The sequence below is a fragment of the Gobius niger genome (genome assembly GCF_951799975.1).
Source record: "Gobius niger genome assembly, chromosome: 17".
Taxonomy (NCBI): Eukaryota; Metazoa; Chordata; class Actinopteri; order Gobiiformes; family Gobiidae; genus Gobius; species Gobius niger.
Window position 1 is genome coordinate 14,820,563 of NC_136868.1, and position 27,727 is coordinate 14,848,289.

A 27,727-nucleotide genomic window follows, 5' to 3' on the forward strand; every position below is an offset into this window, starting at 1 on the left:
CTAACACACATGTAACATTTGTCCCTTAAACAGTGAAAACACTGTAATGTAACACAGCTATGTGTATGGCAATGGCAATGAAAATGGCGTCATACGATCATACTGTAGTTTCATGTAGCGTGTATGCTCTGAATCTTACAAGGTAAATATCTGTGATTGGCACGTCGTCTTCGTCGTCCACCGAGGCCTGGCTGGTGCACCCCGACCCGGACACTTGGCTGGGGGTTTCTGCGTCCTCCACCACCACCACATTGGGGCTGGAGGGGGGCACGTCCGCACACACTGTCACCAAGGACGAGGGGACTTCAGGGTCGATGGAGCTGCACGGGACGGCTGCCTCTGCTCCGGCGCAGTCTAGTTCCTGGAGCTCACTGCAAAAAAAAAAGCAGAGGGATTGGTTATGTTTGAGACACAGAACAAGGAGTCACAGAGATGTGCAGAGAAGAAGCTGAACCGTACAACGTCCTGTTAACCTCTTACCCCCCGCCTTAACTGAGCACGTTTTCTCCAGTTCAGCTTTACCCAAATCTAAAGCTGCTCGACTGGAGTGTACAGCCAGCAGGCCAGTGTAGCCTCATTTGAAAGGTAAGACCTTCAAAGACCTTTTTTACTCATGATTTTAAAGCTTTTTGGTCATATTTTTGTAGTGTTTTTGGTCATGTTTTTGTATTTTTTTGGTCATGTTTTTGTAGGGTTTTTTTTGTCATATTTTTGCAGTTTTTTTAGTCACATTTTTGAGTTTTTTAGTCATATTTTTGTAGGTTTTTTTGTCATATTTTGTAGTTTTTTAGTCATATTTTTGTATTTTTTTGTCATATTTTGTAGTTTTTTTTGTCATATTGTGTAGTTTTTTGTCATATTTTGTATTTTTTTGTGATACTTTTGTAGGTTTTTGACTATTTTTTAGCTTTTTCATCATTTTTTTCCAATGCTTTTTTGATGCCTTTTTGTCATGTTTTGGTCACTTTTTTTGTCACCCTCATTGCGTTTTTGTCGCTTGTTTATTTATTGTGTTATTGTTGATTTTCTGGCACGTTGTTGATGCTCTTTTGTCACTTCACTTTTTTCAAGAAGCGTTTAGATTTGAGTAAAGCCAAACTGGAGAATATGCTCGGTTCAGGTGGGAGTTAAGAGGTTAAACAAAGTGAAGCGTTGGACCAAGTCACCCACTAATAAAAAGCAAAAGCCTCAACACTTAAAAATATAGTTCATCTGAAAGTACAACTTAAATAATGTATCGTCGTAATACCTTTATGGACTTTTAAGACCTGTTTCCACGGAGACGCTAGCGCAGCAGATTTCTACATTAAGGGCCATTAATTGGGTCACTTGGCATCGTGTCTGTGCCTTTATTGGACAAGTCTGGGGCAGCTAAACTCAACAGCTGTGTGAGCGCGTGGTTCAGCAGCTTAAGCCCAAAGATGTGCCAGCTGGCCGTCGGCTGCCTCACAATCCTATATTGTTTCTTGCCAGATCAGCTACTATTAGGAAGGATTTACACACATCCACTTTGCTTTGGCAGTTTCTCCCTTTGAGAGGCTTCGCGACAGGAAAAAGCACAGCGGTTGTTTGGCTGCAGGAGCACAAATCTCAACTCTTTCCCTTTTTCTCTTCCTCTCACACCTTTTACACCTTTTGCTCAGATAAGATTGTTTGAAGCTGCCACTCATCCGCCATTTTGTCTTTTCTTACGTAATTATCACACAATGTATTCTTATATGAAATAATAAAACCTTCCCTAAACCACAGTCTAAGCCACTCCAGCCTGAATAAATGATTTCAGTCACATGGTCGTCGTCTTCCCTGTTTTCTGCCTGCCCTCCGTCCTCCCTCTTCCTCCGCCCTTCAGTCATTTCCAGCGCCTCAGGACATGTGTCTAGCCACAGCCTCCGTCTCCTCTCCCTTTAGAAGGACACGGTTTCCCTCGGCAACCACACCCCGATCCACGCTTACCCCACTTCTGCCCCTCAGCACCTCTACCCCTCTGCGTCGGGGTATCCAGACGGGCTTGGCCTAATGCATCATTTATGTGACATCTTTATTCACCCAAAGCATAACCCTGAATGATGCTTTTCCACTTTCTGATACACAGAATGCAGATCAGCGTTAGGGTAAATGACAATGAATGGAATAATGCATTTTTGACAGTCTGAGGAGCGGAACTATTTAATTATTCATTGCCATAAAATATGAAGAATACAGACAATGCAAGGTGTGATGCCATCAGCTCACAGTGCATTTCAAAACTACCTTTTCAATGCTTGTGCAGAGAAAGAAAAGAGAGCTCTAGATTGATATTTACGAGACCGAAAGCAACGTAAAGCAGTGAATGGCGCCAAACATGACAGTGGGTCAGGTCATCAAAAAGATAATCTGTGCAAAACAAGAAATAAAAGGTATACACACCTGATGGATATACAGACAAAAAACCCTTTATTTGTTCATGAATGCTTGATAGGAGTGTCTCTTCTTTAAACCTACTTTTATTCGCTGGCTTTTAACCTCTAACCCCTTGTCTTAACCAATCCAAATCTAAAAGCTTATTTGAATGGAGAGCAACAGTGTACGCTTCATTTGTAACTTATTGGCACAATTTTGTCACCGTTTTCGTCCTGTTTTTGTCTCTTTTTATGTTGCTTTTTTGTTGTGTTTTCATAGAGTTTTTTTTGTATCACTTTCTTGTCACTTTTCTCTTTTGTTATTGTCACTTTTCTGTCATGTTTTTTGCTCTTTTGTTGCAGCTTTGTTGTTGTTTTTTGTCTCTCTTTTGCTACATTTTTGTTTTGTGTTTTCATCCTCGTTTTCACCGCTCTTTTGACACTTTTTCAAGAGGCTTTTATATTTGGGTAATACAGAACTGGAGAAAGTGAGCTTCTCTATTCATCTCTATCTATTCTTCTCTATTATTTTTTTTACATGAATCCTATTGTGTCTGCAGCACTTTATAGACTGTCTTGGTTGTTGAAACATGCAGTATAAATGAAGTTGGATTGATTTATATTGGGTTGCATTTGTCAGGGCATGCTTTTTGGATTGGAGGGGCTTGGCCTGTACAGCCAGAGGGCAGTCATCTATTCACTGTCAAAATAACAGAAATCGCTGTTTGTGTTGCTGATGAAGCTTCTTGGATGAAACGTCCCACAACCTCAGAGTACAGACGACGACTCAAGAACCTTCATCTAGAAACAGTTGTGTTATTGTTGCTGAGGTTTGGCATAGCAGAAATTAAAACCGTCGGTTCATTTTGCATTTATGGGAGCAGCCTGGGGCGTTTTGCTCCACTGCCCTACTTCTCCGGTCCCCCCATGCTAAGTCCACTTCCCCATAAGGACACGCTGTGCACAGATTTACATGTATGTGCACGGCGTGTCTTCACTCCCCCTCACCCGAACACTGTGGTCTAGATACGTCCCGGGTCACACACAGTCAGACAGGTCAGGCCGCTCTGCTGTGTAATAATGTCTGAAAGTGTGTTGCTAATCCAGGGGCAGCCTTTGCTCAGGTGAGACAGTTATTTATAACAGCCGAGCCGCTCTGCACAAACTCACTCACATGAATCACTGAGGCCGCAGAGTCATTAGTGCAGCCCAGCAACACGCTCGCATTTTTGAAGAGAGATAATGAGGTTTTCCATATTTGACCCACACTTCAATCAGGGCCTCAGTTCAAGCTGTCAGGAGGAAACGTTTTCTCTAAAGCGGCTCGTAGTCACAACACAAGGCAATGCAAATTTCAATATTGTGTCTTGTTATTTATCCGAGTTAACCGAGCACATTTTTATCAGTTTAGCTTCATCTAACAAGTAAGACCTGCAAAACTGAGCCAAGATTATTCCTTGCCTTGAGCCACTTTGTCCCTGTATTTTTGACGCTTTTTCAATGCTCTTTTGTCTCTCTTTTGTGACTTTTTGATTGCGTTTTTCATACCTTTTTGTAACTTTTATTGTTTGCATTTTAGTCGCGTTTTTGTTGCTTTTTTGTTACTTTTCTGGTCATATTTTTGTTGCTTTTTTGTTACTTTTCTGTCACTTTTTAGGTCATGATTTTGTTACTTTATTGGTCATGTTTTAGTTATTTTTTTGTTACTTTTTAGTAATGTTTTTGTAACTTTTCGTTGCTTTTTTGTCACATTTTTCTTGTTTTTTGTTGCTTTTTTGTTACTTTTCTGTAACTTTTTTGTAACTTTTTGTTGCTTTTTAGTCATGTTTTTGTAACTTTTTGTTGCTTTTTAGTCATGTTTTTGTAACTTTTTGTTGCTTTTTAGTCATGTTTTTGTAACTTTTTGAAGCTTTTTTGTCACATATTTGTTGTTTTTGTTACTTTTCTTGTTACTTTTTTGTAAAGTTTTTGTTACTTTTTTGGTGCTTTTTCGGCATGTTTTTTGCTTGTGCCGAACTGGCTCCAATGTGCTCAGTTAAGGTGGGGGTTAGGAGGTTAAGGTGGGGGTTAGGAGGTTAAGGTGGGGGTTAGGAGGTTACGGTGGGGGTTAGGAGATTAAGGTGGGGGTTAGGAGATTAAGGTGGGGGTTAGGAGATTAAGGTGGGGGTTAGGAGGTTAAGGTGGGGGTTAGGAGGTTACGGTGGGGGTTAGGAGGTTAAGGTGGGGGTTAGGAGATTAAGGTGGGGGTTAGGAGATTAAGGTGGGGGTTAGGAGGTTACGGTGGGGGTTAGGAGATTAAGGTGGGGGTTAGGAGGTTAAGGTGGGGGTTAGGAGGTTAAGGTGGGGGTTAGGAGGTTAAGGTGGGGGTTAGGAGGTTAAGGTGGGGGTTAGGAGGTTACGGTGGGGGTTAGGAGATTAAGGTGGGGGTTAGGAGATTAAGGTGGGGGTTAGGAGGTTACGGCGGGGGTTAAGAGGTTAAGGTGGGGGTTAGGAGGTTAAGGTGGGGGTTAGGAGGTTACGGTGGGGGTTAGGAGATTAAGGTGGGGGTTAGGAGATTAAGGTGGGGGTTAGGAGGTTACGGCGGGGGTTAAGAGGTTAAGGTGGGGGTTAGGAGGTTAAGGTGGGGTTAGGAGGTTACGGTGGGGGTTAGGAGATTAAGGTGGGGGTTAGGAGGTTACGGCGGGGGTTAAGAGGTTAAGGTGGGGGTTAGGAGGTTAAGGTGGGGGTTAGGAGGTTAAGGTGGGGGTTAGGAGGTTAAGTTGGGGGTTAAGAGGTTATAGTGGGGGTTAGGAGGTTAAGTTGGGGGTTAAGAGGTTATAGTGGGGGTTAGGAGGTTAAAGTGGGGATTAAGAGGTTATGGTGGGGGTTAGGATGTTAAGGTGGGGGTTAGGATGTTAAGGTGGGGGTTAGGATGTTAAGGTGGGGGTTAGGAGGTTAAGGTGGGGGTTAGGAGGTTAAGGTGGGGGTTAAGAGGTTAAGGTGGGGGTTAGGAGGTTAAGGTGGGGGTTAAGAGGTTGTGGTGGGGGTTAGGAGGTTATGGTGGGGGTTAGGAGGTTAAGGTGGGGGTTAAGAGGTAAAGGTGGGGGTTAGAAGGTTAAAGCACTATTGCTGACATACCTGGGTTTGGGAGACGTGTGATCCAGTGTAAAGGTCGGTTCACTGTCGGGCCGTTTCAGCTCCACCTCCACAGTGATGGTCTGCTGGTCCTCCTCTCGGACACGGAGCTCCTCTTGTGTCCTAAAAAGCGAAAAGAAAAAAACAACATAAAAACAACATGAATAGAGGCATGTCTGGAGCAGGAGAAAGAGCCCAGTCATAAACACTTTTACCCACCGCCCACCACACCCCAAAGCAGCGAAAACATGCAGCTTAGAGAAAAAGGCTAAATACACCCAGTTGTGTGAGGTTTATAGAGTAAGAAAACTGCAGTCGGGGCCAACACTCACCTCACGTCGTGGCTGAGGGACTGGGTGTGACGCCTGGATATAGAAAAGCACTGTTAGTGGCACTGCACAACAGGAATATTGTCCCTCAAATACTATGCTTTTCCAAAAATATTCATCATGCAGCACAGCTTTACACTATTTGCCCCAAGGAGGTCAACATTTTGGTGACTTGTTTGCCTCTGTTACAGTTTTTCTCAACTCAAAAGACATTAAACACAGTGGTGTGAGTTGAGAATTTCGCCGTGCAATATTTCTTTCTGTGATTTCAAAACATGACCAAATTTGTCACATGTGAACTTAATTGTTGTAGACTTGTACCTATATCGGGGGTGCTCGGAGGTGTCGGAGGGTGATTTCTCTGGGATGGACAGGGACGTGGTGGAGGACAGTGTGGTGGCGATGGAGGCTGTTGTGGCTTCTTCAAACGATGGAGGAGTGCAAGGAAGAAGATCTGGTCGCCCTGGAGTCGAGCAAAGTATTTAATTTATTAGGTTAAAAACACAAGCGTTAGTAGTTGCCTAAGTGCTGTGTGATGAGGAGTCACTGATAAATTATTCTCTTAACCTCCCACATGAACCGAGCACATTTTCTCCATTTCGGCTTTACCAAAATCTTAAAGCCTCTTGACTGGAGAGCAACAGTGTAATGCCTCGTTTGAAAGCTAAGACCTACAAAAATGATAGTAACTTTTTAAATCATATTTTTGTAGTTTTTTTAATCATATTTTTGTAGGTTTTTTAATCATGTTTTTGTAGGTTTTTTAATCATATCTTTGTAGGTTTTTTTGAATCATATTTTTGTAGGTTCTTTAGTCATGTTTTTGTAGTTTTTTAATCATATTTTTGTGGGTTTTTTAATCATATTTTTGTAGGTTCTTTAATCATATTTTTGTGGGTTCTTTAATAATATTTTTGTAGGTTTTTTAATAATATTTTTGTAGGTTTCTTAATCATGTTTTTGTAGTTTTTTTTATCATGTTTTTGTAGTTTTTTAAATCATTTTTTGGTAGTTTTTTATCATGTTTTTGTAGTTTTTTAATCATATTTTTGTGGGTTTTTTAATCATATCTTTGTAGGTTTTTTAATCATATTTTTGCAGGTTTTTTAATCATGTTTTTGTAGGTTTTTTAATCATATCTTTGTAGGTTTTTTTAATCATATTTTTGTAAGTTCTTTAGTCATGTTTTTGAGGGTTTTTTAATCATATTTTTGTAGGTTCTTTAATCATATTTTTGTGGGTTTTTTAATCATATTTTTGTAGTTTTTTTTATCATGTTTTTGTAGTTTTTTTAATCATTTTTTGGTAGTTTTTTATCATGTTTTTGTAGTTTTTTCTCATATTTTTGTAGGTTTTTTAATCATGTTTTTGTGGCTTTATTGCTTTCTCATCTTTTTTTTCATTACCTTTTGTTGTGTTTTCATGGTTGCGTTTCAACTTAGTTTTTGTTGCTATTTTGCAGCTTTTTTTTTTTTTTACCTTTTAGATTTGGGTAAAGCCTGACTGGAGAAAATGTGCTTGGTTCAGGTGGGGGTTCAGAGGTTAACCAAATCACTTCTCCAAAAGCTAAAATTTGCAAAGTGGGTGAAAGTAGGCTATAGTTTGTTATCATACTGTGTCTGTATTTACCCTCGTCCTCGAGTGTGGGGAAGCTGCGCGCTCCTCTCAGGTCGTAGATGTTCTCGTCCCTCTCTGAAGGCAGCTGACTGGCCGACCACGCTGCTCCGGGACCCACACACTTCACCGTCAGCGACACGCGGCCTTTTTTAGAGGGAGACGACTTCAAGGCTGTTGGCACGGAATAAATTGCTCAACTTTGCTTATTATAGGAAACCAAAGAGCTAGAAGTAATAAAAAGGCTGCATGAGGTAAGTGCCTGTCCAAACTGGATCTAAATCAGAGAAAAAGGACCAAGAACCAGAACTAAACTGCGCCTAAAACTGGACTTACGAAAGGTTCTATTATAAACAAAATCCAGACTTGAATTCCAAAGGATAAAAAAAATACTGACAGATAATTGCATCAGATTCAAAAGTAACACTTGGCTCAAAATAAGTCTTTCACCCGTGTGAAAGATGACACGAAACAGCACCTAATAAGGCAGCCAGCTCCTGTATCTGATCCCTCTGTCACGGTTTGGCAGTAAAAAAGACAAAAGCCTGGCATTTGACTCCTGTGTTTTATTATTATTATAATTAAACCCTGCTCTGTCGGACCTGTGTAACCATGTAAGGCAATGTCTGGACCGAAACTTACAGGAGCTCTTCTTGAAGACGTTGTTGCTCATGAACTTGTAAAACCTGTCGGCGTAGAAGCCCGGCCGGTGCACCGACACCGTGTCCTGCAAAAGAGAGGGAGATAAAAAATTATCAACCCAGACTGGATGAGATTGTCAAGGGCATCCATGAACTAAATGATACTGTAAAGTTTGAGAAAAGGTGCTTCTTTGTCATGGTATTTTGCATTAGTACCAATAGAAAATAATCTGGATAAACTCAATTCTCTGCGTGTAGGTTATGTTAGTTAAAGCAACAACATTTAGCCGTTTTATACGTATAACAAATAAAGAAATAATGCTACTTAAAACAACCTTGAAACCTTGAATACTGTATATAGTTAACATCAGACTCTACTGGCGTGTTTTACTGTCTAGGCCATTTCACACCAGACAAAACAAGAGCTTCAGGAGCCAGTCAGCGCAGGCCAGAGACACAGCTTTCCATTATTTATGCTGCTGCTGCGAGCCACGATAACACTGACACAAGACTGACAGATGACACTCGGTATTTGCTGAAGCGAGAGAAAAAAAACAAACACCTCCTCCGCAAAACGCTATTGTTAGCCTTTCGCATCATCGCCAGTGGAAATCCTAATTGCTCACATCTTTAAATGCATTTCCACCATATGTCACGCGCAGAGGGGCTGGCGACGGAGTGACGCACGTACAGTTGGTGAAGGAGAGCACTTCTACAAACGTGCGCAGTACATGCGGAGGGGAGAGAGTGAGTAATCAATAAGGGGCGTTTGGTGGGATTTCATCAGACTGAGTCAATCTCAAGAAGACACTGACGCATGACTGCAGATTGGAAAAGGCCGGACGACATGAGAGATATAGTGATATTTGATAGCTGCCCTTAATGTTGACTTTACAATAAATGTGGTAATAGAATGCCCCTCCTGGGACCGCCATCTTAACGTGGTGGAGGGGTTTGAGCACCCAAATGATCCTGGGAGCTCTATCGTCGGGGGCTTCGTGATTGGGTGTACAATATCCCTCTCTCCCTTTGTCTTTTCTGTCAGCGTAGTATTTACTCTCACGCACAATTAATGAGTAAAAAACCGTAACATGTTACGACACCTGCAGTGTCACTTATGGCCTCTAGGGGCAGCTCAACAATGGAAAAGGAAATACAGGTGAAAGCTTTTTGCACTAAAAATGATTTGTCAGACAGTTGCAGCCGCTTTTTATAAGCTGTGGCGCACAATTTTAATCACAAACATGTTTTTCAAAGGGTATCAGTCCCATTGTAATTTGAGATGATTTAAATGAAAAAAGTGCCTTTTATCAATCATGTCTTCGATATTGTGAGTTATCTGGCTGGGGTTATTAACATTATACATTAAAGAGCCAGTCTTTTGAACGGCTTCTTGAAATGAAGGGATCCCGAAGACTCAGCTCCCAGTAAAGATCCGTAAATCCCATCACTAATGCTGTAGCTTTCCTGTGACATGTTTACACTCAAGCAGCAACATTATAAAGGATTCCTTTTTTTCGTTCTGACATAAGTGACATAGAGGAAGAAAATCCATTGTATTCCAAGGACAGAGCTAGAACTAATCCATAGTCAATACTCGGTACAGTATGGTTGCCCGGAAGTGTTATAATAACCTTTAAAAAAGATTTCAGCTGAACAAAATAGTGCTATGAAATTGATGTGTCAATACTGTAGGTCACACCGAGAGAGTAATTGTGAACAAAAAGGCAAGAACAGACCATATCCTCAATGCTTTTTTGTTTTGGGCTCAGTCAAAAAAAAAAATTAAAAAAAAATCTGTAAATCTCTGCCAAGTGGATCATAGATGTTGTAATATTTTTGAAAAATGCCAAGCTGATATGAAAAGAAACATATCCTGCAGCCCCACAATCAAGGATGGAGGAAAGGGGAGAGAGTAGGAGTAATGAATGAGGGGGTTGGTGGGTTTCATCAGACTGACTCACTCTCCACTCACTGACGCATGACGACCAATCAAACACAGGAAAACATTTTGTAAATTGGATTTTGTGATTTTGAGAACTCCAGAGCCAGTGCTGCCTTTGATGTCGTGATCGCGCAGTCTCATTCAGATGTGCTCACAGTAAAAGAGCCTTTCACGTAATGATTTTATTTCACTTTTTTAATTCCAAAGTGCTATTATGGTCTCAAAAGATAATGATGGAAAATTATAACAAGATTAGTCAGAACGTATCCCTCCCGAGACAGGACACGACGAGGATGACTGTACCTCCGCTAATTATCAGACAAAATTACCTTTCATAAAACAAGATCAAGCACAGCATTGTGACCAATGACAGGTGTGAAATGAATAACGGCAGTAGATGATGAATAATTAACAGCAATTGAACATTTTGCTTCAAAGTTTATGTAAAAGGAGATGAGTGGGCTTGCATAAAGGTTTAAAGGGGACTGACAAAGGGACAGTTTTTGATAGATCCACATAAGGAGCAGTGTTTATAACGTTTTTTTGCAATATAGGACAATATTACGTAGGTGGTCATAATGTTATACTTGATTAATGTAATGAACTCTACCTCAGGAACTCACATTGGAACCACAGTCACACACAAACACAACAACAACAGCTCGCTCTGTCTTTGCGGGCAAATACAATCTGAGCCACTGCTGCTACTGTCATTCCCACACAGACACACACACACACACACACACACACGCTGTGCCTTAGTTCACTATATAATTAAAGTACATAAGACAGGTGTTAATGCTTTTGAAAATAATACTTATCTAGATGGAAGAAATAATTATCATTTTATTTCAGTAAAGCAGCAGTTTTAATGAAGAAATATTGGGATTTATTTTTATTTGAATTTTTAAGTTGCTGACAGGAAGTGACATAAATAGAGGTAAAGTGGTCATACCGCCTTTGCTCTGCCCAATCCCGTCAGACCTTGGAAGGTAAGCAGGGAAGGGCCTGGTCGGTACTTGGATGGGAGACGTTTAGTAACACCAGGAAGCCTAGCGGATGTAATGTGTGAGTGAGTGTGTGGTGGTGGTCGGAGGGGCCGATGGCGCAGACTCGCTTCCGTCAGTCTACCCCAGGGCAGCTGTGGCTACAATAGTAGCTTACCACCACCGGGTATGGAGTGAATGAATAATGCAATGTAAAGCGTCTTTGAGTGTCCAGAAAAGCGCTATATAAAACCGATGCATTATTATTACTCATTTCCCCTTGACACAACATGGTCGGCACGGCAACAGTGTAAAATTGTTTGCCTCTTTGTCACTTTCTGTCAGTGTCCAATAAGGATGTGAAACTACAAACATCACAAACATAGTTAAACTAAAGTAAACTGGGCACAATCTTTAGCAAAATCTTAAATATAATTGTTTTAACTATGTTTTAGCAAAAAAATTGTCTAATGTGTCACTTAAAGGTTAGTAAAGTTGGTAAAGTGTCTGTAATTGCAAGCCAATTTACCATAATATCAGTTACTCTGGGCTGTTTGCTCAGGTTTATTAGTAATTTATGTTTTTTGAACTGTCAACTGTCAAAATGTACTTAAAAAAAGTTAAAATCTAGATGTATAGCATAGTAGATGTATTCTCTTTATGTGTTGCCGTAGTAACACTGTACAGTAAACACACTTGATCTATGCATTAGAGCATGCGTTGTTCAAATTGTGACACAAATCTAATAATCACCCAAATCGGGGAGTGACAGTCCAAACGACACAAAAGTTACATAATATAATACAGTTAAAATACACAGTATGTATAAAAAGGCACTTACTCCATCATGAACTAAGGCCTTCCACGAGTGCTCCAGTTTCTTGATTAGCCTGCACACAAGAGGGGCACAAATGAATGCGGCAATCAGTCAAACAAATCGATATGATGAGGGAAACACGGTGTATCCGAGCTATCATTGTCATTACCTATAGGACTGCAGGATGTCAATAATCCCAATGTACAGAAGAAGTCGCTCCCCTCTGCCGTTCACAGCCGGGATACCGCCCATCCTGCAATCAAATGTGGTTCAATAAAGACAGCCTTGAGAGCGTAATGCAGTTGGTCATAGAAAGGGAGGTTCATGAGGAAACATTAAGCCTTATCTTCCTGTGACCCGGATGTGTCAAACTTAGACTTTCTTCAATCCAGCAGTTTGTAAATTGGGTTAGATTATCTCCAACTGGACTCGATTTCCGGGGATGAAAAGGTCAACAGTGCAGTCACAGGTCAAAGCCTCTTAAAGCTCCACAAAGCAAGTCATTTGGTGAAAGTGATTAAGATACTGTAGCGGCGAATGATGAGCAACTACTACCAAGAAAAGAGGTGAATCATACTGGGATATACTCAGTCCGATAGCAGCGTCAAAGCGGCACGTGTTCTGGGAATAAATAGAGTTAATGAGATCATGTGTGTAACTTACATTGGGGCGTAGTATCAGGTTTCAGCAGAAAGTGGTGATAATGAGATTACAGATGATTTTGTTGCAGGTAGGAAGGGGAAGAAGAGCTACAGCCTAACCTCACAACAACAAGGTTCTCCTTTTGGCTGCAAAGGATTCTCCAAACTCCCCGCCAACAAAAACATGGGGTCAGGCTGGACTTGGAGCAAAGATGAAGAAGCTTATAACTAACTTAAAGGCACTATAAGGAGTTTAAAAATGGTAAAATTATCTAATCTCCTCCCCCTAAATGTTCCAACAATGTCCTAAGGTGTAGAATGAGCCCAGACCTGTTCACAACTGCCTCTAAAATCCTGCACTGTCACTCAAAAAGTTGTTACTTCGGGTCCGAATTGCCGTCATGCACGAGCTTAATATAGAAGGTGCAGTTACACATATGACCTGAGGTGGCAGTAATGAGTATAAAATGGCCAACTTGCATCTAGCCTCTTTAAGAGGTTAAAAAAATAAAGATATTATTCTGAAATGGAAGACGTGGTAATAAACAATGGTCGTACAAGGGAGAGGCAGCGAGCTTATAAATAACAAACATGACTACAGAATGATCATGTCTGAACTCACGTGTCTTCAGTGTCTATGGCCCCCCCACACGCCGCCCCTCCCTGGATGGACTCCATGGCAGTGGAATACAGGGCCTTCTGCTGGGCCACGGGCCGCTTCTCGTCTCCTTGGGACCCCTCCATCTGCCGCTCCCTCTCAGCCTGGTCCATGTTGTGCACCCCCAGCAGCAGACTGTAGTCCATGATCTTAAAGCTCTCCAGCACCTGAGCACAGGCACAACATGTTACATAATAAGACTGACATGGCACGCTCAGTGTCAAGTGGCATAGCAACATCTTTGCACCAATCAGGCGTCACTGCTACAGCTGGATCTAACGGAGAAGAAGAAGAACTGAAGAAGGTCATTAAAAGCCATTTACTGGTATTAGTAGTAATTATAGTAGTTTTCATTTAATAGCAGGTTGTCATGCCAGTTGTGTCTTGCGCAGTTGCTATTCCAGAACAAGCTGAGTGAGGCAATATCAGAGATTCAAAAGGATGCAAATAGAGATTTTTCTCATTAAAACAACATTGTGATGCAACTGAAGAGGCAAATATTGTAAAATGAGGTTGCACTCAATGCAGCCCAGTGAAACCAGGCAGGGTCCTGAGACAGGTTTATAGAACGCTACTTGTAGTCCTAGCACAAGAACTGTTCTAGAAGTACAGACACTGACAACACCAAACAGTAATTATTACATTAAAGTAGAACTCATGCCCCTAGAGGCCATAAGCTCCACTGCAGGTGTCGTAGCAAGATGCAGATTTTTACTCATTTATTGTCCGTGAGAGTAAACACTACGCTGACAGAAAAGACAAATGGAGAGACGGATACTGTACATCCAATTGCACAATGGAAATAATTTTTTTCACTCAAACTTGGCTGTAAATACTGTTTAAGTGGCGCTAGCCCACAGTTAGCTTTACCTGTTAGCCTGTTCTTCTAGCTTCTTCTTTGTGATTCTATTAGTGTGTATTGGTGGATCGGTCTTGGAGGAAGGAAAGTTGCAATTGTGGTTTCTGGCCAGAGACACCAGGGGGAGATGAAAGACCCCCCAATCATCCTATCAAGACTTGTATTACTCCCAGAGGGACTACGAAAAGGATTTATTAAGGTGAACAAGTTACTTAGTACTGTTTTAAGGATTGGTAGTCATATGTGTGTGTCAAATATACAGTCTCATACTGCAAACTTAAATCTGCACTTAATACCCTCCTATAAAACATTAATTTCACTACTTCTTCTAGCACCACTTGGTAAATACTGACAACAGCAAACTGGGCTCTACAAACAAGCACTTAGGTTATGAATCCAAATTGCCTTCCTGTAACAGCAAGTTTCTTTCTGACTTTTGTGTTAAAGTTCATTTTCTTCTCACACTAAACTTTCTGAGCTGCCACTGGTCATAATGTTACCTCACACAGTCTTTGCAAATGTAAACTCAGAGGAGGTGGTGATTTATAAGACATGAACGGGCCTGCAGACCAGACCAGACACCTTGTAAAACTCTGAGACCCTAATTTATAGGGAAGGTTTTGCAGGACGCCAAACACTCGTAAAACAATAAGCCTTTCAGTCCTCCCTTTCCCTTTGCCGCGTTTAACCAGCGGCTACTCTTATTGATTAAAACGTTAACATACTGGTTTTACTATTAACCCCCTTTTTTCATTCGTGTTTAAACGTCCGCTCCCTGCATCTTAAGATATTGATTCACTCAACTTCCTAATCCCACCCGTCCCTCCTTGCAGCCACGAACACTCGCCTCTTTCACTGAAGTTATTTCCCTCTGGAGAATCTTGATATGTGTGTTTAATGGACACAGCACCTCTACTACCCTTTAGGATTGGAAAAAAAATCCCAGGTCTAACTAAGATTGATGAGGGCTTGATGGAGGAGTCGCCCGGAGGATGTGAGCTCAACTATCTGTTTGGCCACAGCTCTAAAAATGGAGTCAGCGATTTGGAACGGTCTGTTTCTCACGAAAAGGAGCTGGATGCTGTACATGATTGGTAGAAAACGCCCTTTGCAGTAACAAGTAATGTGTACCACGGAATAAGGTAGTCGCCAATGGATGGAAATGTCGATGCACAACACAATTTTTAGTCAGGAAATTATCGACGTCCAAGAGTAGCTTTTATTGATTTACCATACCTTGTAGATTGGATGGCCTCCATTTGAATCTCGTCTGTCTCACAGGGATTTGGACTGGCGTAACCCCTTTGCATATGTTATTAATTTATAAGATTGGTATATATGCACATCTACTTTGGCCAATAAGATTTACCAACCCTACACTTGTATCAACCAGATGTTATGGGGCTAAAACTGCAGCTCTCCAGCACTTTCAAAGTAGCTCTCCAAAAAGGCTTTCTTCATTTCTACATTTGCTTTACTAGTCACATTTCAGATGCATTTTATTTTTTCTCAGTATGTTGAACGCAATTTATTAAGAGAAATATAGTAAAGTTTAAAGAGAAGACATGGATCATTTTCTTTATTTGTGTTGAAATATAGTACGTAGTTATGCGTCAACCAAGCATAAGTAGCTCTGTTATTTTTTAATAAAGTCGCAGACGTCAATTATTTAGGCAGTAAAATATTGTCATTGGACGTCGACCGATATGGGTTTTTCTAAGGCTGATGCCCATTATTTGGGATTTTTATGGGCCAATGCTGATATGCACGGCCAATCATTTGGCCGATATTTTTTACAAATATCTGGTCTATAATCCTGTAAAAACATAAACACTTGGCCGGTCCAGCAGTGGCCAATCTAATTTTATTACTTTAGTTTAGATTTTTCAATCATAGTTTCTTTCCCAGCTTTGATGAGCTGCCGTTAGCATTAGCATGCTGCCGTTAGCATTAGCATGCTGCCGTTAACATTAGCATACTGTTGCTAGCCACAGCGTTTTGCGTAACGATCAAAAATACAATTACGGAGGTTGAAACTAACTCAGCGATTGAATTCTCCAGGTTCTGTGCTTCAAAAAATGACAGGTAGCATGACCATATTGATAGAGGCTTTGAAACTTGTGTTTAACAAACTTGTAGCTAACCAATTTTCATTGCGATGTTTCTCTGTTCCCCTGAGGTTGTGGAAGTTGTGGGAGGACCTGTTTTAAAGCCCTGACATCAATCTTTCCAATGCAATGGGAAGTGTCTATCGCTTTCAGGCCTGGAGATATCGGCTTTTTTTGGCGATAGCCAATATTGTAAAATCCCCAAATATAGGCCCGATATCGGTCGACTTCTAGTTCTAATTGTTATATTATTTGTTGTACATATACGGTAATACAATATCCTTTGTCTTCATGGGATCTTATTATGTTTAAAACCTACAAACCCTAATATTGATGCTCCTGGACGCGTTTAAAATTTAAAATGTGCACCGAGAACTGAATCTTGATTTCAAAGCATAAATCGAACCCTTTCACACCGACCCTGTCCCCTCGTCTTACCAGGCAGTCCCTCTGTAGCGTCTTCACCAGAGCGTTGTAAGTGTCCTGGTCCAACATGAGTCCGTCCGAGATGTCCTGCATGAAGTCCAGGTCTTTGAAAGTGGGTCTGGCCTTCTCCCTCTCCTTCTTGGACGCCCGTCTCTTGTAGGTGGAGCCTTTGAGGTCGAACTTGAGGTGCATGCGGACCACTCTGGGCAGGACGTTGTTCATGACCACCACTCGGATGTTCTTCCCACCCGACTGGACGCAGTACAGGCCGAAAAACTTGGGCAGCAAAGTGCGGGGGTTTTGATTCAAGTTCTGTAACGCACAAAGAAGAAGCAATAAATTACCAAAGGATTAATGCTATAATTAACTGCATTTGTGCCGCGAAAAGCTCAACAGGATTCAAGCATTGACAAAGTCTTTGGGGTCTGCAAAATTTATCGTCACATTCATTTGAAATCCTATTATCGATTAGCCTGGCTAACACCAGACTAAAATCACAAGTGATATTTAGTCTGGGGACCACCAATTCATTTTCTCGCAGGAGAAGTGCGGTTTACGATCGTCCATAGTTGTTTATTGGGCGCTCTCTTCATCTGAACTTAGTGCTTCATACATAGTCATTTAATTCAAATTAACTCAGGCTCCATGTTATTGTTTTGATGTTATCTTTGTTGATTGCATTGTCATTTTACGCCCATGTAGCAATAATCTGTACGCCTACAGAATTATAACTGTGGTAATGAATGAAACAGAAAATGGATTTGGCTACAATTTTCAACCCACTGTGTCATTATTGTCAGTCTAATTGAGTTTTGTATCTAGATTCAGTTAACAAATATTACTTTATGCTCCATTTAGTCGCATCCATGTTTTATGTTTACTCATCTAGACACAACCCAGAGAGGAACCCGCGCCATGTCCAGCGTATAATGTGTCTACAATAAGAACATTAAAGGGACAGTCATGCAGGATGTGGGAGTGTGGATAAAAGGATCGGGCCCTGTGAGGCTCTTTGGATGAGAAGCGAAAAGAGGAGAGAGCGAGACAGAGGAAAGGACATCCGCCGCCCTAAGCCACACACACGCCTCCTATCAATGCGAAGAGGTCAGTGCAGTGACAACAACGCAGACACGTGAGAGCAGGGAAACACGAGCGACGAGCATGAGAGGGAGGATTAGCTCGTGATGAGGTCGGACAAACTATAAAGAAAATGATATTAGAGCGAGCACCGGGAGAGTCAGAGGAGCGATGCGGAGGAGACACAAGAGGATGGAGATAATAGAGCAGATATAAAGGCAGAAGGCACTGAGCGCGGTTACATCACTCTCATCTGCCCAAAGCCAGACTCCTCTGCTCAGAGTCAGCTGGAGCAGACATGTGGGTTACACCGAACACCCCAGCGCACTGTGGCTGTAGTGGTTTAGACTGAATATTTCTAAAACCACCATCGATTACAATACAATCAGTAAGCGCATTAGGACCTTTAACGGTTCTCTATGGCGATTCGTTTTTCTTCAATTGATAAGACGTTCCTGACACAAAAAGCTTCTCAAACACGGCACATAAAACACTGTTCATCCATTGTGTTTTTACATATTAATGTCAAATCCAGATAAAGAGGTGTTATAAGGTTTGAAAACAGTGCGCAAACCATAAATTGTGTTCAAGGTTTTGATTAAAGAGCCATGTTTTGCTAGTGGCTTGGTACAGTCAGACCTCCTTGTTCCTTCATTAACTCATTAGTTTAGTTTATTTGTTTAGCAGTATACATTCTGCTCAAAAGGAGTGGGCTGAAGCAAGAAGCTTATGAGCGCCTACCCCCAAACTTATTTTTCTTATGTCCATAAAAGTCTTGTTTTTATCTTCAGTTTCATTTCATTTGGTTGAGATATACCTCTCTTGTGTTTCCATTTCTTCATGTTTTAGAGCTTATTCCTTGCAAATGTCTTACTTGTGCTTGCTTTTCTGTTTATACATCATTAATAGAAACTGCATTAATTCGGAATTTCTTTCTTGTTTTATTTTTTGCTGACTGGCCCCACTGGCAGGACAACAAAGCAGGAAAGGGGTAAAGTCCAGGGACAACATGCAGAAAATTGTTGGAGCTGAAATCCACACCCAGATCATCTCATTAAATCTTCATGTCCATTGAAAAACAAAAAAAATCCTAATGTAATGTCTTACTCATTCCTTAAATCGTTTTTTGCCCAAAAGCTACTGCCGCCCTGCATGAGACTGAATACATCTGCTCTCATTACAGCTCCAGTCTCGCACCAATTACCTGAGAAAACACTCCAAAGCACAGCCACAGCAATGGAAAAAGGTCAAAGTATCTCTGATTCTTGTGCTGATCCTTGGTTGCCGGCTCGTGACCAGAGTTTGAGCTGAGACAGAGACGTGGACATACATGGAGCGACCCGATAAGACTTTAGACTGTATAAGGACGGCCACGCTCTGTTAGGCGTCAGTACAGTACATCCGGCCAGCGCGTTATGAAACCACAGGCCTCAGGTGTGCACAGGGCTGCTAAGACCAAGAAAAATGCAGCATCACAGCAACACAATGAGTTCTCTGTTCGCACATAAAAGATGAAGGAGTTGAATTTGATGTGAATTTAAATGCAGATGTTAAGAGCTTCAGTGTTTGCTTCATGTGGAAAATGGACTGAATCACAGCTTGTATAGATTTTAGAGCTTAATTCAACACTACGTACACTAGGGGTGGGAACTTCTGGGTACCTCACGATTCGATATGCAATACATGGCTCACGATAACGTTAATCTCACGATACACCGATACGGCTGCTCTCTGGTTGAGTACGAGTCAAATGCAGTGGACTAATTATTACCCTACAGAAACTATAACATCTACATTCACTGCTTAACCATCTTAAACTTCGGGTTTCTAGGCCGATTAATCGTTTTGTTAGTTTGCATTTCAGTGCAGCAAGAAGGTGGCGAGGCAGCAGCTACACAAAGAAGCTGCTTGTATATGTAACTAACTGAGTACAATAAAAGTATGAACCTAAATATATCAAAAGCTGCAGTAAAGATCCACCTACACGTCTCATAAATACAGTATATTGTTAACTGCAGTCATAGTCATCCACACAATCTTAAGCTACCACACAAGTTGTCTCCAAAGTCATTAGTAGCAACAATGGAAATAGATCAGAGAAAAAGATAACACTGAATACTTCAAGGCTGCTCCTATAGAGGATGTTGTTCTTTCGCATATATTATACGGCGAGATCTCATGACAAGTACAAGGCACACAGATGGACACGCATGCTAATGTTAGGTGCAACGTGACCTGTTCACAGCCGTCCACAAACTGCCAGAAACAAGACCGAAGGAGCATTATCAAAACAGAAATTCCTCACCGTAGACGCAGGTTTAATTGCTCTGCTGTCAGACGTCTTTGCATATCTCAGACGCATCCCGAATACAGATTTTTCTAATAATTCGCCTCTGAGATGAGCCGTCACAGAGCATCTTGTTTACAAAGGAAATCCAAGTTTGCTTACCATATAATATCCGGGCAGCAGCTTCTGTAAAAACTCGGCTTCTTTATGCATCACTGTCTTGATGATAAACTCGTCGTCTTTTGTAAGGTAGAAAACCGATCCGCTGGCTCCGGGGTTGGACAGCTCAATCAGGGGCTCGTTACATAAAGAATACTGTGGGAGACACGACAGAGAAACAGTCAGAGGCCAGTCTTTGTAGTGTTAACGATATAGCAATTTTCTAGCATTAAAGCGGCTCATCCTTTCTTTACTGCGTATAATAGATGTGATTGCAAATAGCTATAATTGTGGTTGCGAAACGTTGACACAATCAGTTGTTTGCGCGCCTTATGTGAAGTGACAAAACACAACAGTTTCAATAATGGAAAACACGGCAAAAACAGTAATTACTCTTGGTTTATAAAGTTTCAAGATGGATTTTTGTGAGCTCGACTGCACAAGGTGAGGTCTATCCTTACTCTGTTTTCCCTTATTCTGTTGCTAAATAATTTATAAGCACGAGATGTCATCTTGTACAGTTGGCCAGCTTGTTTATTTGTCTATTTCTGTCAATTCCTCTGAGGTAACTATATACTGCTGGACTGTACAAACAGAATAGCTGCTCACTCCTGTTATAGTCGTGCAGTGCATACTAATTGTGATAGAAGTGATGCATTATGCTGAATACTTAATATTTGCATTTTTAATATAACCGTCGTCAGTTCGTTCCAGGTGTAACATTTATCTCTGATTATTATGACATTCCCTGTTTCTCTGAGTGCCTGAAAAGAATGTGCTAATAGCAGGGAGTGAGTACAGCTCCTGCTAATGGCTCTGCTTACAAAAGCACGCTTGACATTTAAAGGCAGATCTTCTTAGTAGAAAAGGCAGACAAGGAAAATGTTAGGTTAGATTTTCATCATCAAAATGCGGGCGAGCTCCAGCAACTGATAAATCCAGCCAGACGTTAAACTGCTGGAAATGCAGCAGTAAAACCAGAACTTAATTTGATCCCCTGTTTGCGGGAACGCATTCCCCCAGTTTTCAGTTTTTCAGGGTAAAGGATCCGGGAAATATTTAGGAGGATTCGGCAAAGATTTTATCTGATATGATGGGGTTTAATGTGAGTGTTCCGGTAATTGTTTTGACCTGTTCCCTGAACACTGAGTAAACCATTTATGGATGTTATATTGGAGTAATGGTTTCGTGAGCATTTTCAAATTACACAATACAATTAGATTAACAAGATATTCCTTAAGATATAAGATACAAAGCCGACATTAAAAAAAATCAGTACATTTTACCCAATAAATACCTCATAAACGCTTTTGCTGTGAGTGGCTAAGCTAGACATGACTGTAACTTTAGCAAGAGTCGGGATGTCTCCAGCTCGTCTCCATGGAGACGTCGACTAAAGTCAGCAGAATTTGAGATATAAACAGATGAGGTTCTCATCCAAATTCATTCTTTGATTACCCACTGCAGTAACAGCAGCTGTATCGAGCTGCTCATTGGGAACATGTTTTGTACTGATGGCAACAGTATAGTCCAAAATGTTACGCTGTGTGCCTTTAAGGATATTACGCAGAACCAATTTTACTTGGATGTGGAAGACATTCTCAGAAGAACTAATGCTGCAAATAGTAGAAACTAAGTCTAAGTTGGTATATCAGTAAAAATATGAATATTTACATTAAGAATTGAACTCCACCTTTGTTGCCATGCGAGTAATGGCGCACTGGAACAGCCAATCAGGTCGGCCTTTGACAGTAAACAACATGGCTGCCACCACTGACATCAGCACAAGTTTACTATTGCAGCTCATTCCCTTCCCGTATGCAAATGTCTATCTTTATGAACCCGGTAACAGTGCATTTGTCATCATTTTTTTAAGGTCTTACCAGGTAGTCGTCCGGTCTGATGCCGAACAGCTCTCTGAAGTAGCGGAAGGCCACGGGAGCGTACGTTTTGAAGCGGAAATCTGGGAAATGATGAGCCGGAGTCAGGTTGCTGCCTTCGCTGCAACACAAAACATCGATAGACATTAGACATCTGAATTACTAATGAGAAAAGCAGCGGGCTACGCGGCTGACGGTGCGGGCGTGTTGTGAGTAAAAAGTTAAAAAACCTGGGGAAGAAGATGCTCTCCACCACGTAGAAGTCTTGCATTAAAACGTCTCTCTCTGGTTTGGAGCTCAGGTTGCCCACTGTGTAACCGATGCCCAGCTGGATGGCACCTTTCAAGGCTGACGATGTGGTCTGGGAGAGGATAACGGAGGTCAGGATGTGGTGAACAAAAGGCACCAGTCAATAAGGAATGAGCAATATCGACATAAGCGGATACCTCGACATTTTTTTATCGATTAACTGCAGTCAGGAGATTAGAGCTGCACAATATATCGCCAAATGATCACAAAATGAGATGACGCACTGTCCATATACATTTGTGTTCAGCACGACAAGTAAATGTGCATGTTACTGTCAAAAGTTAGGTTGATGTGTTGCCTTCGAGACGTTTTAGACCAAACTCACTTTCTTGTAGGTTGTTTCTCCCGATGCGTCCACTCCTCTGTGGCCGATCTTCTTGCCCTGACCTGGTTGTCCTGACGATGAGGGCATCTGATGGGAGATAAAAGGGCTTTGTTAAAATGCTTTGCACCTGGTAATTATTGGAAGGGGGAAAAAAAGTAAATTAAAGGGCATACGGTGTCCCCTTGTGACCCGACAACAACACTGAGCTCTGATGCTTTAAAGGGATTTATAGTTCTTATGATCAGGTGATGCATTTTGAGGCCCGTAATTAATTACCGGTATATATCAATTTCCTTCCTAGTTTTCCTAAGACGCCTAAGGAAAATAAATCGCTTGCTTAGTTAGTTGTATGTATATTTCAAATGGAGGGTCACTTTATTTTACATTTCCACCGACAAAATGAATGAAACCAATACATCGAGAGAAAAAAAAGAAAAGGAGAGGACAAGGCGCTTACCTCTGTGATGAAGGCCTTCTTAGCTGCATCTGTAAAAGAGAAGAGAGAGACACACGAGTGAGTTTGTGTTTGATAGTGTTTCGATCTCTCAGTTCCATTAGTGTTGAGCTCTGTCACAAAGATGAATCCCACAGGACGGACACAGCAGTCCAACAAGACGCAATAACACTGTCAAAGACAAGTGTGCGGCTGTGAGGATGTCCAGAGAGCAGCAGAGGCAAAACGTCTCATACAGTCTGTCTGAGTGCATTAGGCAAAGCCTCGTCAGACTACACAAAGAGCATGACTGACAGGTGGATTATAATAAGAGAAAAGCGTGGTTTTGAACTCCCCCATTATGCTGTATGTATCGTTTGCACCGAGGGTTTGAGAGTAACATCATAAAAAAAGCACAAAAACGGTCACCACGCTCTAATATTTGGTTGGATTCCATTAGCATCTGAACTACTCCAGTATTGCATTAATATTTATTGATGATGGGAGAGTGTGACTACTGCGCAAATCCTGCTCCAGCACATCCAAAAGACACTCAATGGGGTTCAGATCCATGTTGAAAATGATGTCTCATGCTACCTGAACCCTTTCACAATGCGAGCCCCATGAATCCTGGCATTGTCATCGTGGAATATGCCTGAACCATCAAGGAAAAAGAAATCCATCCTTTGGGCACATAGTGTTGCTGAACCCAGACCTGAACAACTGCAGCAACCACAGATCATAACAGTTAGTTGAATCCAGGGGGTGTATGTGCTTTAAATGTGTTGGAAACTACAATAAACTCACAAGTAAACAAACAGCTAAAGACATTTGAGACCAACAAATTTCTTCTTCTGAGACACTGACTAGGCACCAAGACCCCCACAGCTGCAGCACGGTGGAGGCGTCACAAGAGGTGCTACAGGAAACAAGGAAGGGACAAACAAGGAAGTATCCGGGCAAGACTCACAGCTAAGCCACACTGGTTAATGGACGTTCACTGGAGAATAAAACAGATGAAATGCTAAGCTCTTCCCAGACGCGGGTGTAAGACTGTTGTGGGGCGGAGGGAGCTGCGCAGGAGGAAGGAGGAGTAGCTGACCAGTGCAGGACACCACGCTCTGAAACGGACAAACCCAGGAGGTGGTGCACCGTTTCAGAAGATCAGGTCAGGTTGGCCCCACCAGTGGCAGCGCGGCTCAGGACTGACACCTGAACACAATTTCGTCGTGGCTTGTACAATGACCAATAAAGCACTTCGCTACTTTTAGCTTTTGATCTTTGAAAATATGACAAACTTAACAACTTAAATCAAAATGGTTTTATAATTCTATACCTCTATTGTTCATAGATTTTCTGAAAAACCTCAAAACACTTTTGTAGTCCTGGAATCTGTAACAGTTTTACAATTTGTCAACAGCGTATAAAATCTAGTTAACCTCTTGGAATAATACAGTCAGAGCTATCATAAGTAAGTAAGTATCATAAGTAAGCAATTATATGTAATTAAATCGCTTTTACACTTGCTGCTGCTGCTCATGTCCTGAATACAACAAGTGCTTCGAGTAATATCAGGATTCAGTTTGTCGAGTTGTGCAATCAGTAGAAGTGTTTGCACCAGAAAGGCCTGAAATAGTCGCATGATTACAGAGATATAACACCGGCCGTAATAACGGGCAGAGCATAGAGGAGTGGGTCAGTGGAGAAATGAAGGAGGGGGAAGAAGAGGATGAGAGCAGCTTCAGAAGGCACAAGAGCGAACTGATTAATGCCATCACTGGGAGCAAAAACACCATCACAGCCAGTGTCCAGATGGTGGCATTTCCAACAGATATGTTTCTGCAGCAGCACATGCGAATTCAAGCGTGGAGTCCCATTTTGTAAACATTAGTTAGTAGACGTGCAGTTTCATATGTCTAGATTCAGTGATGTGTTTTTAGATGAATGACCTACATAGCGCTGGGCTATTCTTATTCCCTCATATTGATCTTTTATATTGATTTAAGGATGCATTCATTTTAAAATAGCAAATTATGCATTGCTTTATTACAAAAAACAATCAGAATAAACCCCAACTTGAATAACCATTTATTTCTGCCAAAGTCCAGACAAGAACAAACCAGTCTGTTGTGCATGTTTCACTCAAATAATTTTAATAACTCTGATATTACTAAGAATATACTACAACTCCGAAGAAAGAGCAGGGATTTTTGTCGACCAGTGCTTTGGGAAACTCATCTCTTCTGACTGAATGGCTTTAGTAGCTCGGTCTAAAAATGGCACAGTTACCAAAAGGAGCAGGGTGATATTTGACATGCTCCGCTGTGTCCTTGGAAACCACTGAACAAAGTCAAATTGTAATGTAGCTCGCTGCGTAATAGCAAACCGAGGATCTGCAGCTCAGAGGTGGTCCAGCGCATTTCACCGGTTCACGAGCGCTCACTCTCTCTCTCGGAGCCTGTCTCGCTGCCTGCCTCTCGTGCCTGCCCATGTGACTGAAGCAGAGCAGTAAACCCCCCTCCTCGTTTTCGCCCCGTATCTCTCCCTCTGTCGCACACATTTTCCTCTCGGAGATGAGCCGCACAGCCACATTGAGCCAATCCTGTTGCGAGCATTAAAGTCAAGGCGACGGAAATAGTCGAGGAAATGCAGATGATTGAGGGAGAGGCGAAAGGTTGAAACGTCAAATTTGTTATGACTTCGGAAAAAGAGTGGGAATCTCTGTGGGGCTGACACAGTTTTTGAGAAGAATCTTCACAATATCAAACATGGCCACGGTAAACAGTTTGCTAATCTTGTATCTTAACAGGGTTTATACAGTTAGCAGAAATAATGCTTTGTGACGCAATTTTAACTCCCAATAGTTATTTGAATGCCACACACAAACATACACACAAAATTTAAATTCAAGGGGGAAAAAAAATCTGACGCTATTATAGATGTGCAAATATTCTACAAAAGAAAAGAACAAGGGGATATAATATGAACTAAGGTGGTAAAAAATGTACTCTTTTTCTTAATGACCCTGTTAAAGTTCTTCACAACTTCTGCGTCTCTGTGATTGAATAACGTTTGTACGCTGTAAGACAAGTTGAAGTTCAAGTATTTCCATCCATCCATCCATCCATCCATCCATCCATCCATTTTCTTCCACTTGTCTGTTTCCGGGTCGTGCTGCCCAAATCACATTGCACCTTATGGCTCCTCCTGCAGGTGGTGGGTCCACAGAAGGACGGCCTCACGATTAACCAGGCCTGTTGGTCTCTCATAAGGAGCTACTGAACCGCACCTTGTCTGACCCGTCACTTAGGTTAGGACCTGTTTGCCATGGGAGACCCTACCAGGGGCACGAAGCCCCCGACAACAGAGCCCCCAGGATCATTCGGGTGCTCAAACCCCTCCACCACGTTTAAGGTGGCGGTTCCAGGAGGGGAGTTCAGGTATTATTTGTTGATGAATGTTTGAAAATCGAGTTAACTGTGTGCAACATGCTCAAGACTAAAATATATTATTGCTACACAACCAATACAAAAATCTAATAGATTCCAGAGGCATAAACTACAGGGTTAGCAGATTTTATACATAATAAGCCAAGCATAACTTGTTGTTTGTAAAGGTTATTGTGCTGCCAAAATAAGTGCAGTGTTTGCAGTTGTTTCACATGGATAGCTCTAATAATGTGAAAGATAAACCAGGTCAAAACATCTGCAGTATGGCGTGTTTAAAATGATGACAAATCTCTCCACCTAAACATTACATCTACGGTGTCTCTACGGTGCATAATTAAGATGGGTGAATGGGTTTCTTCACTTCTTCTCTTGCTGTGCCATTTCAACAGACAAATCTCTTCCTTTCTGCGTGTGTGAACCTGCTCGGTGCTGTAAAGGTATGCAGTGTGCGCGTGGAGATCGACGGCTGGGCTGCGTTCAAAGGAGAAAAGGAGCGTGAGAATGGCTGAGTGCGTATCCAGGCAAACAGTCTGCTTCATCCTGCCCTGTTTACGTCAGGCTCACCGACCGACCGCCACGACAACTGACGCACGCGGGAGAGAAATACAATTAAAATAGAAGCCCCGCACAATTTAGCAATGCTTTTAGACTCCAGAATATCAGGAAAGACTTGCAAATATCATTAGATATAACATTATATTTTACATTATAACCACACTGTTACATTTCACTCAGAAAATGCAATAACATACTAGCATTACTTTAATTATGGAAGGTGCATCTGAACTGTGAGTGCTTAGTTGAGTTACTGCCTTGATTTGACTACAAGTAACTAAATACCTGGTTAAAATACGCTGACTGCTCCGTCAAATGCATAACTTTCATAATTCATATTAAATAGCATTGTCGGCGTCGAGCTGAACGAGTTTACGTTTTGAGCTTTACAACACTGTACTTACTTTTCTGACAAACAACCTGGAATACTCCGCAGTGTGGCTTTAATTTTGATTGAACCTCAATGGTAAAAACCTTAAATTCATCTTAGACAGCTGTGATGATTAATTGTAAGATAAGTCCAAGGGAAAAACTACTGAAAAAAGGGCGTAAACCTTTATTAAGCAGACCACCATTTTCTAGCAATATGGAAAAGAATAAGGATCTCTCTGCTGATGAAAAGCGTGAGTTAGTTGAATGCCTTCGACTAGGTATGAAAACCTTCGATATTTCATAAAAGATTGAGCGAAATTATCATACTGTGAAGAGATTTGTGGCTGATTCAGAGCACACACGGG

At 41.5% G+C, this 27,727-nt stretch overlaps 1 protein-coding gene across 2 annotated transcripts in view; it reads right to left on the reverse strand.

Moving 5' to 3' along the window:
* The window catches only part of pip5k1ca (phosphatidylinositol-4-phosphate 5-kinase, type I, gamma a), a 52,570-nt gene that overhangs the window by 10,482 nt on the left and 14,361 nt on the right, over positions 1-27,727 (reverse strand). For both annotated transcript variants that reach the window (XM_079574678.1, XM_079574679.1), the window contains exons 2-16: positions 23,011-23,039; positions 22,554-22,640; positions 22,150-22,280; positions 21,923-22,040; positions 20,043-20,195; positions 16,529-16,828; positions 13,088-13,290; positions 11,994-12,077; positions 11,849-11,897; positions 8,078-8,162; positions 7,451-7,609; positions 6,143-6,284; positions 5,825-5,857; positions 5,496-5,615; positions 140-371 (exon numbers count right to left, since the gene is read on the reverse strand). In XM_079574678.1, the coding sequence (XP_079430804.1) occupies positions 140-371; positions 5,496-5,615; positions 5,825-5,857; positions 6,143-6,284; positions 7,451-7,609; positions 8,078-8,162; positions 11,849-11,897; positions 11,994-12,077; positions 13,088-13,290; positions 16,529-16,828; positions 20,043-20,195; positions 21,923-22,040; positions 22,150-22,280; positions 22,554-22,640; positions 23,011-23,039 (1,925 nt within the window). The remainder of the gene's footprint in view (positions 1-139; positions 372-5,495; positions 5,616-5,824; positions 5,858-6,142; positions 6,285-7,450; positions 7,610-8,077; positions 8,163-11,848; positions 11,898-11,993; positions 12,078-13,087; positions 13,291-16,528; positions 16,829-20,042; positions 20,196-21,922; positions 22,041-22,149; positions 22,281-22,553; positions 22,641-23,010; positions 23,040-27,727) is intronic.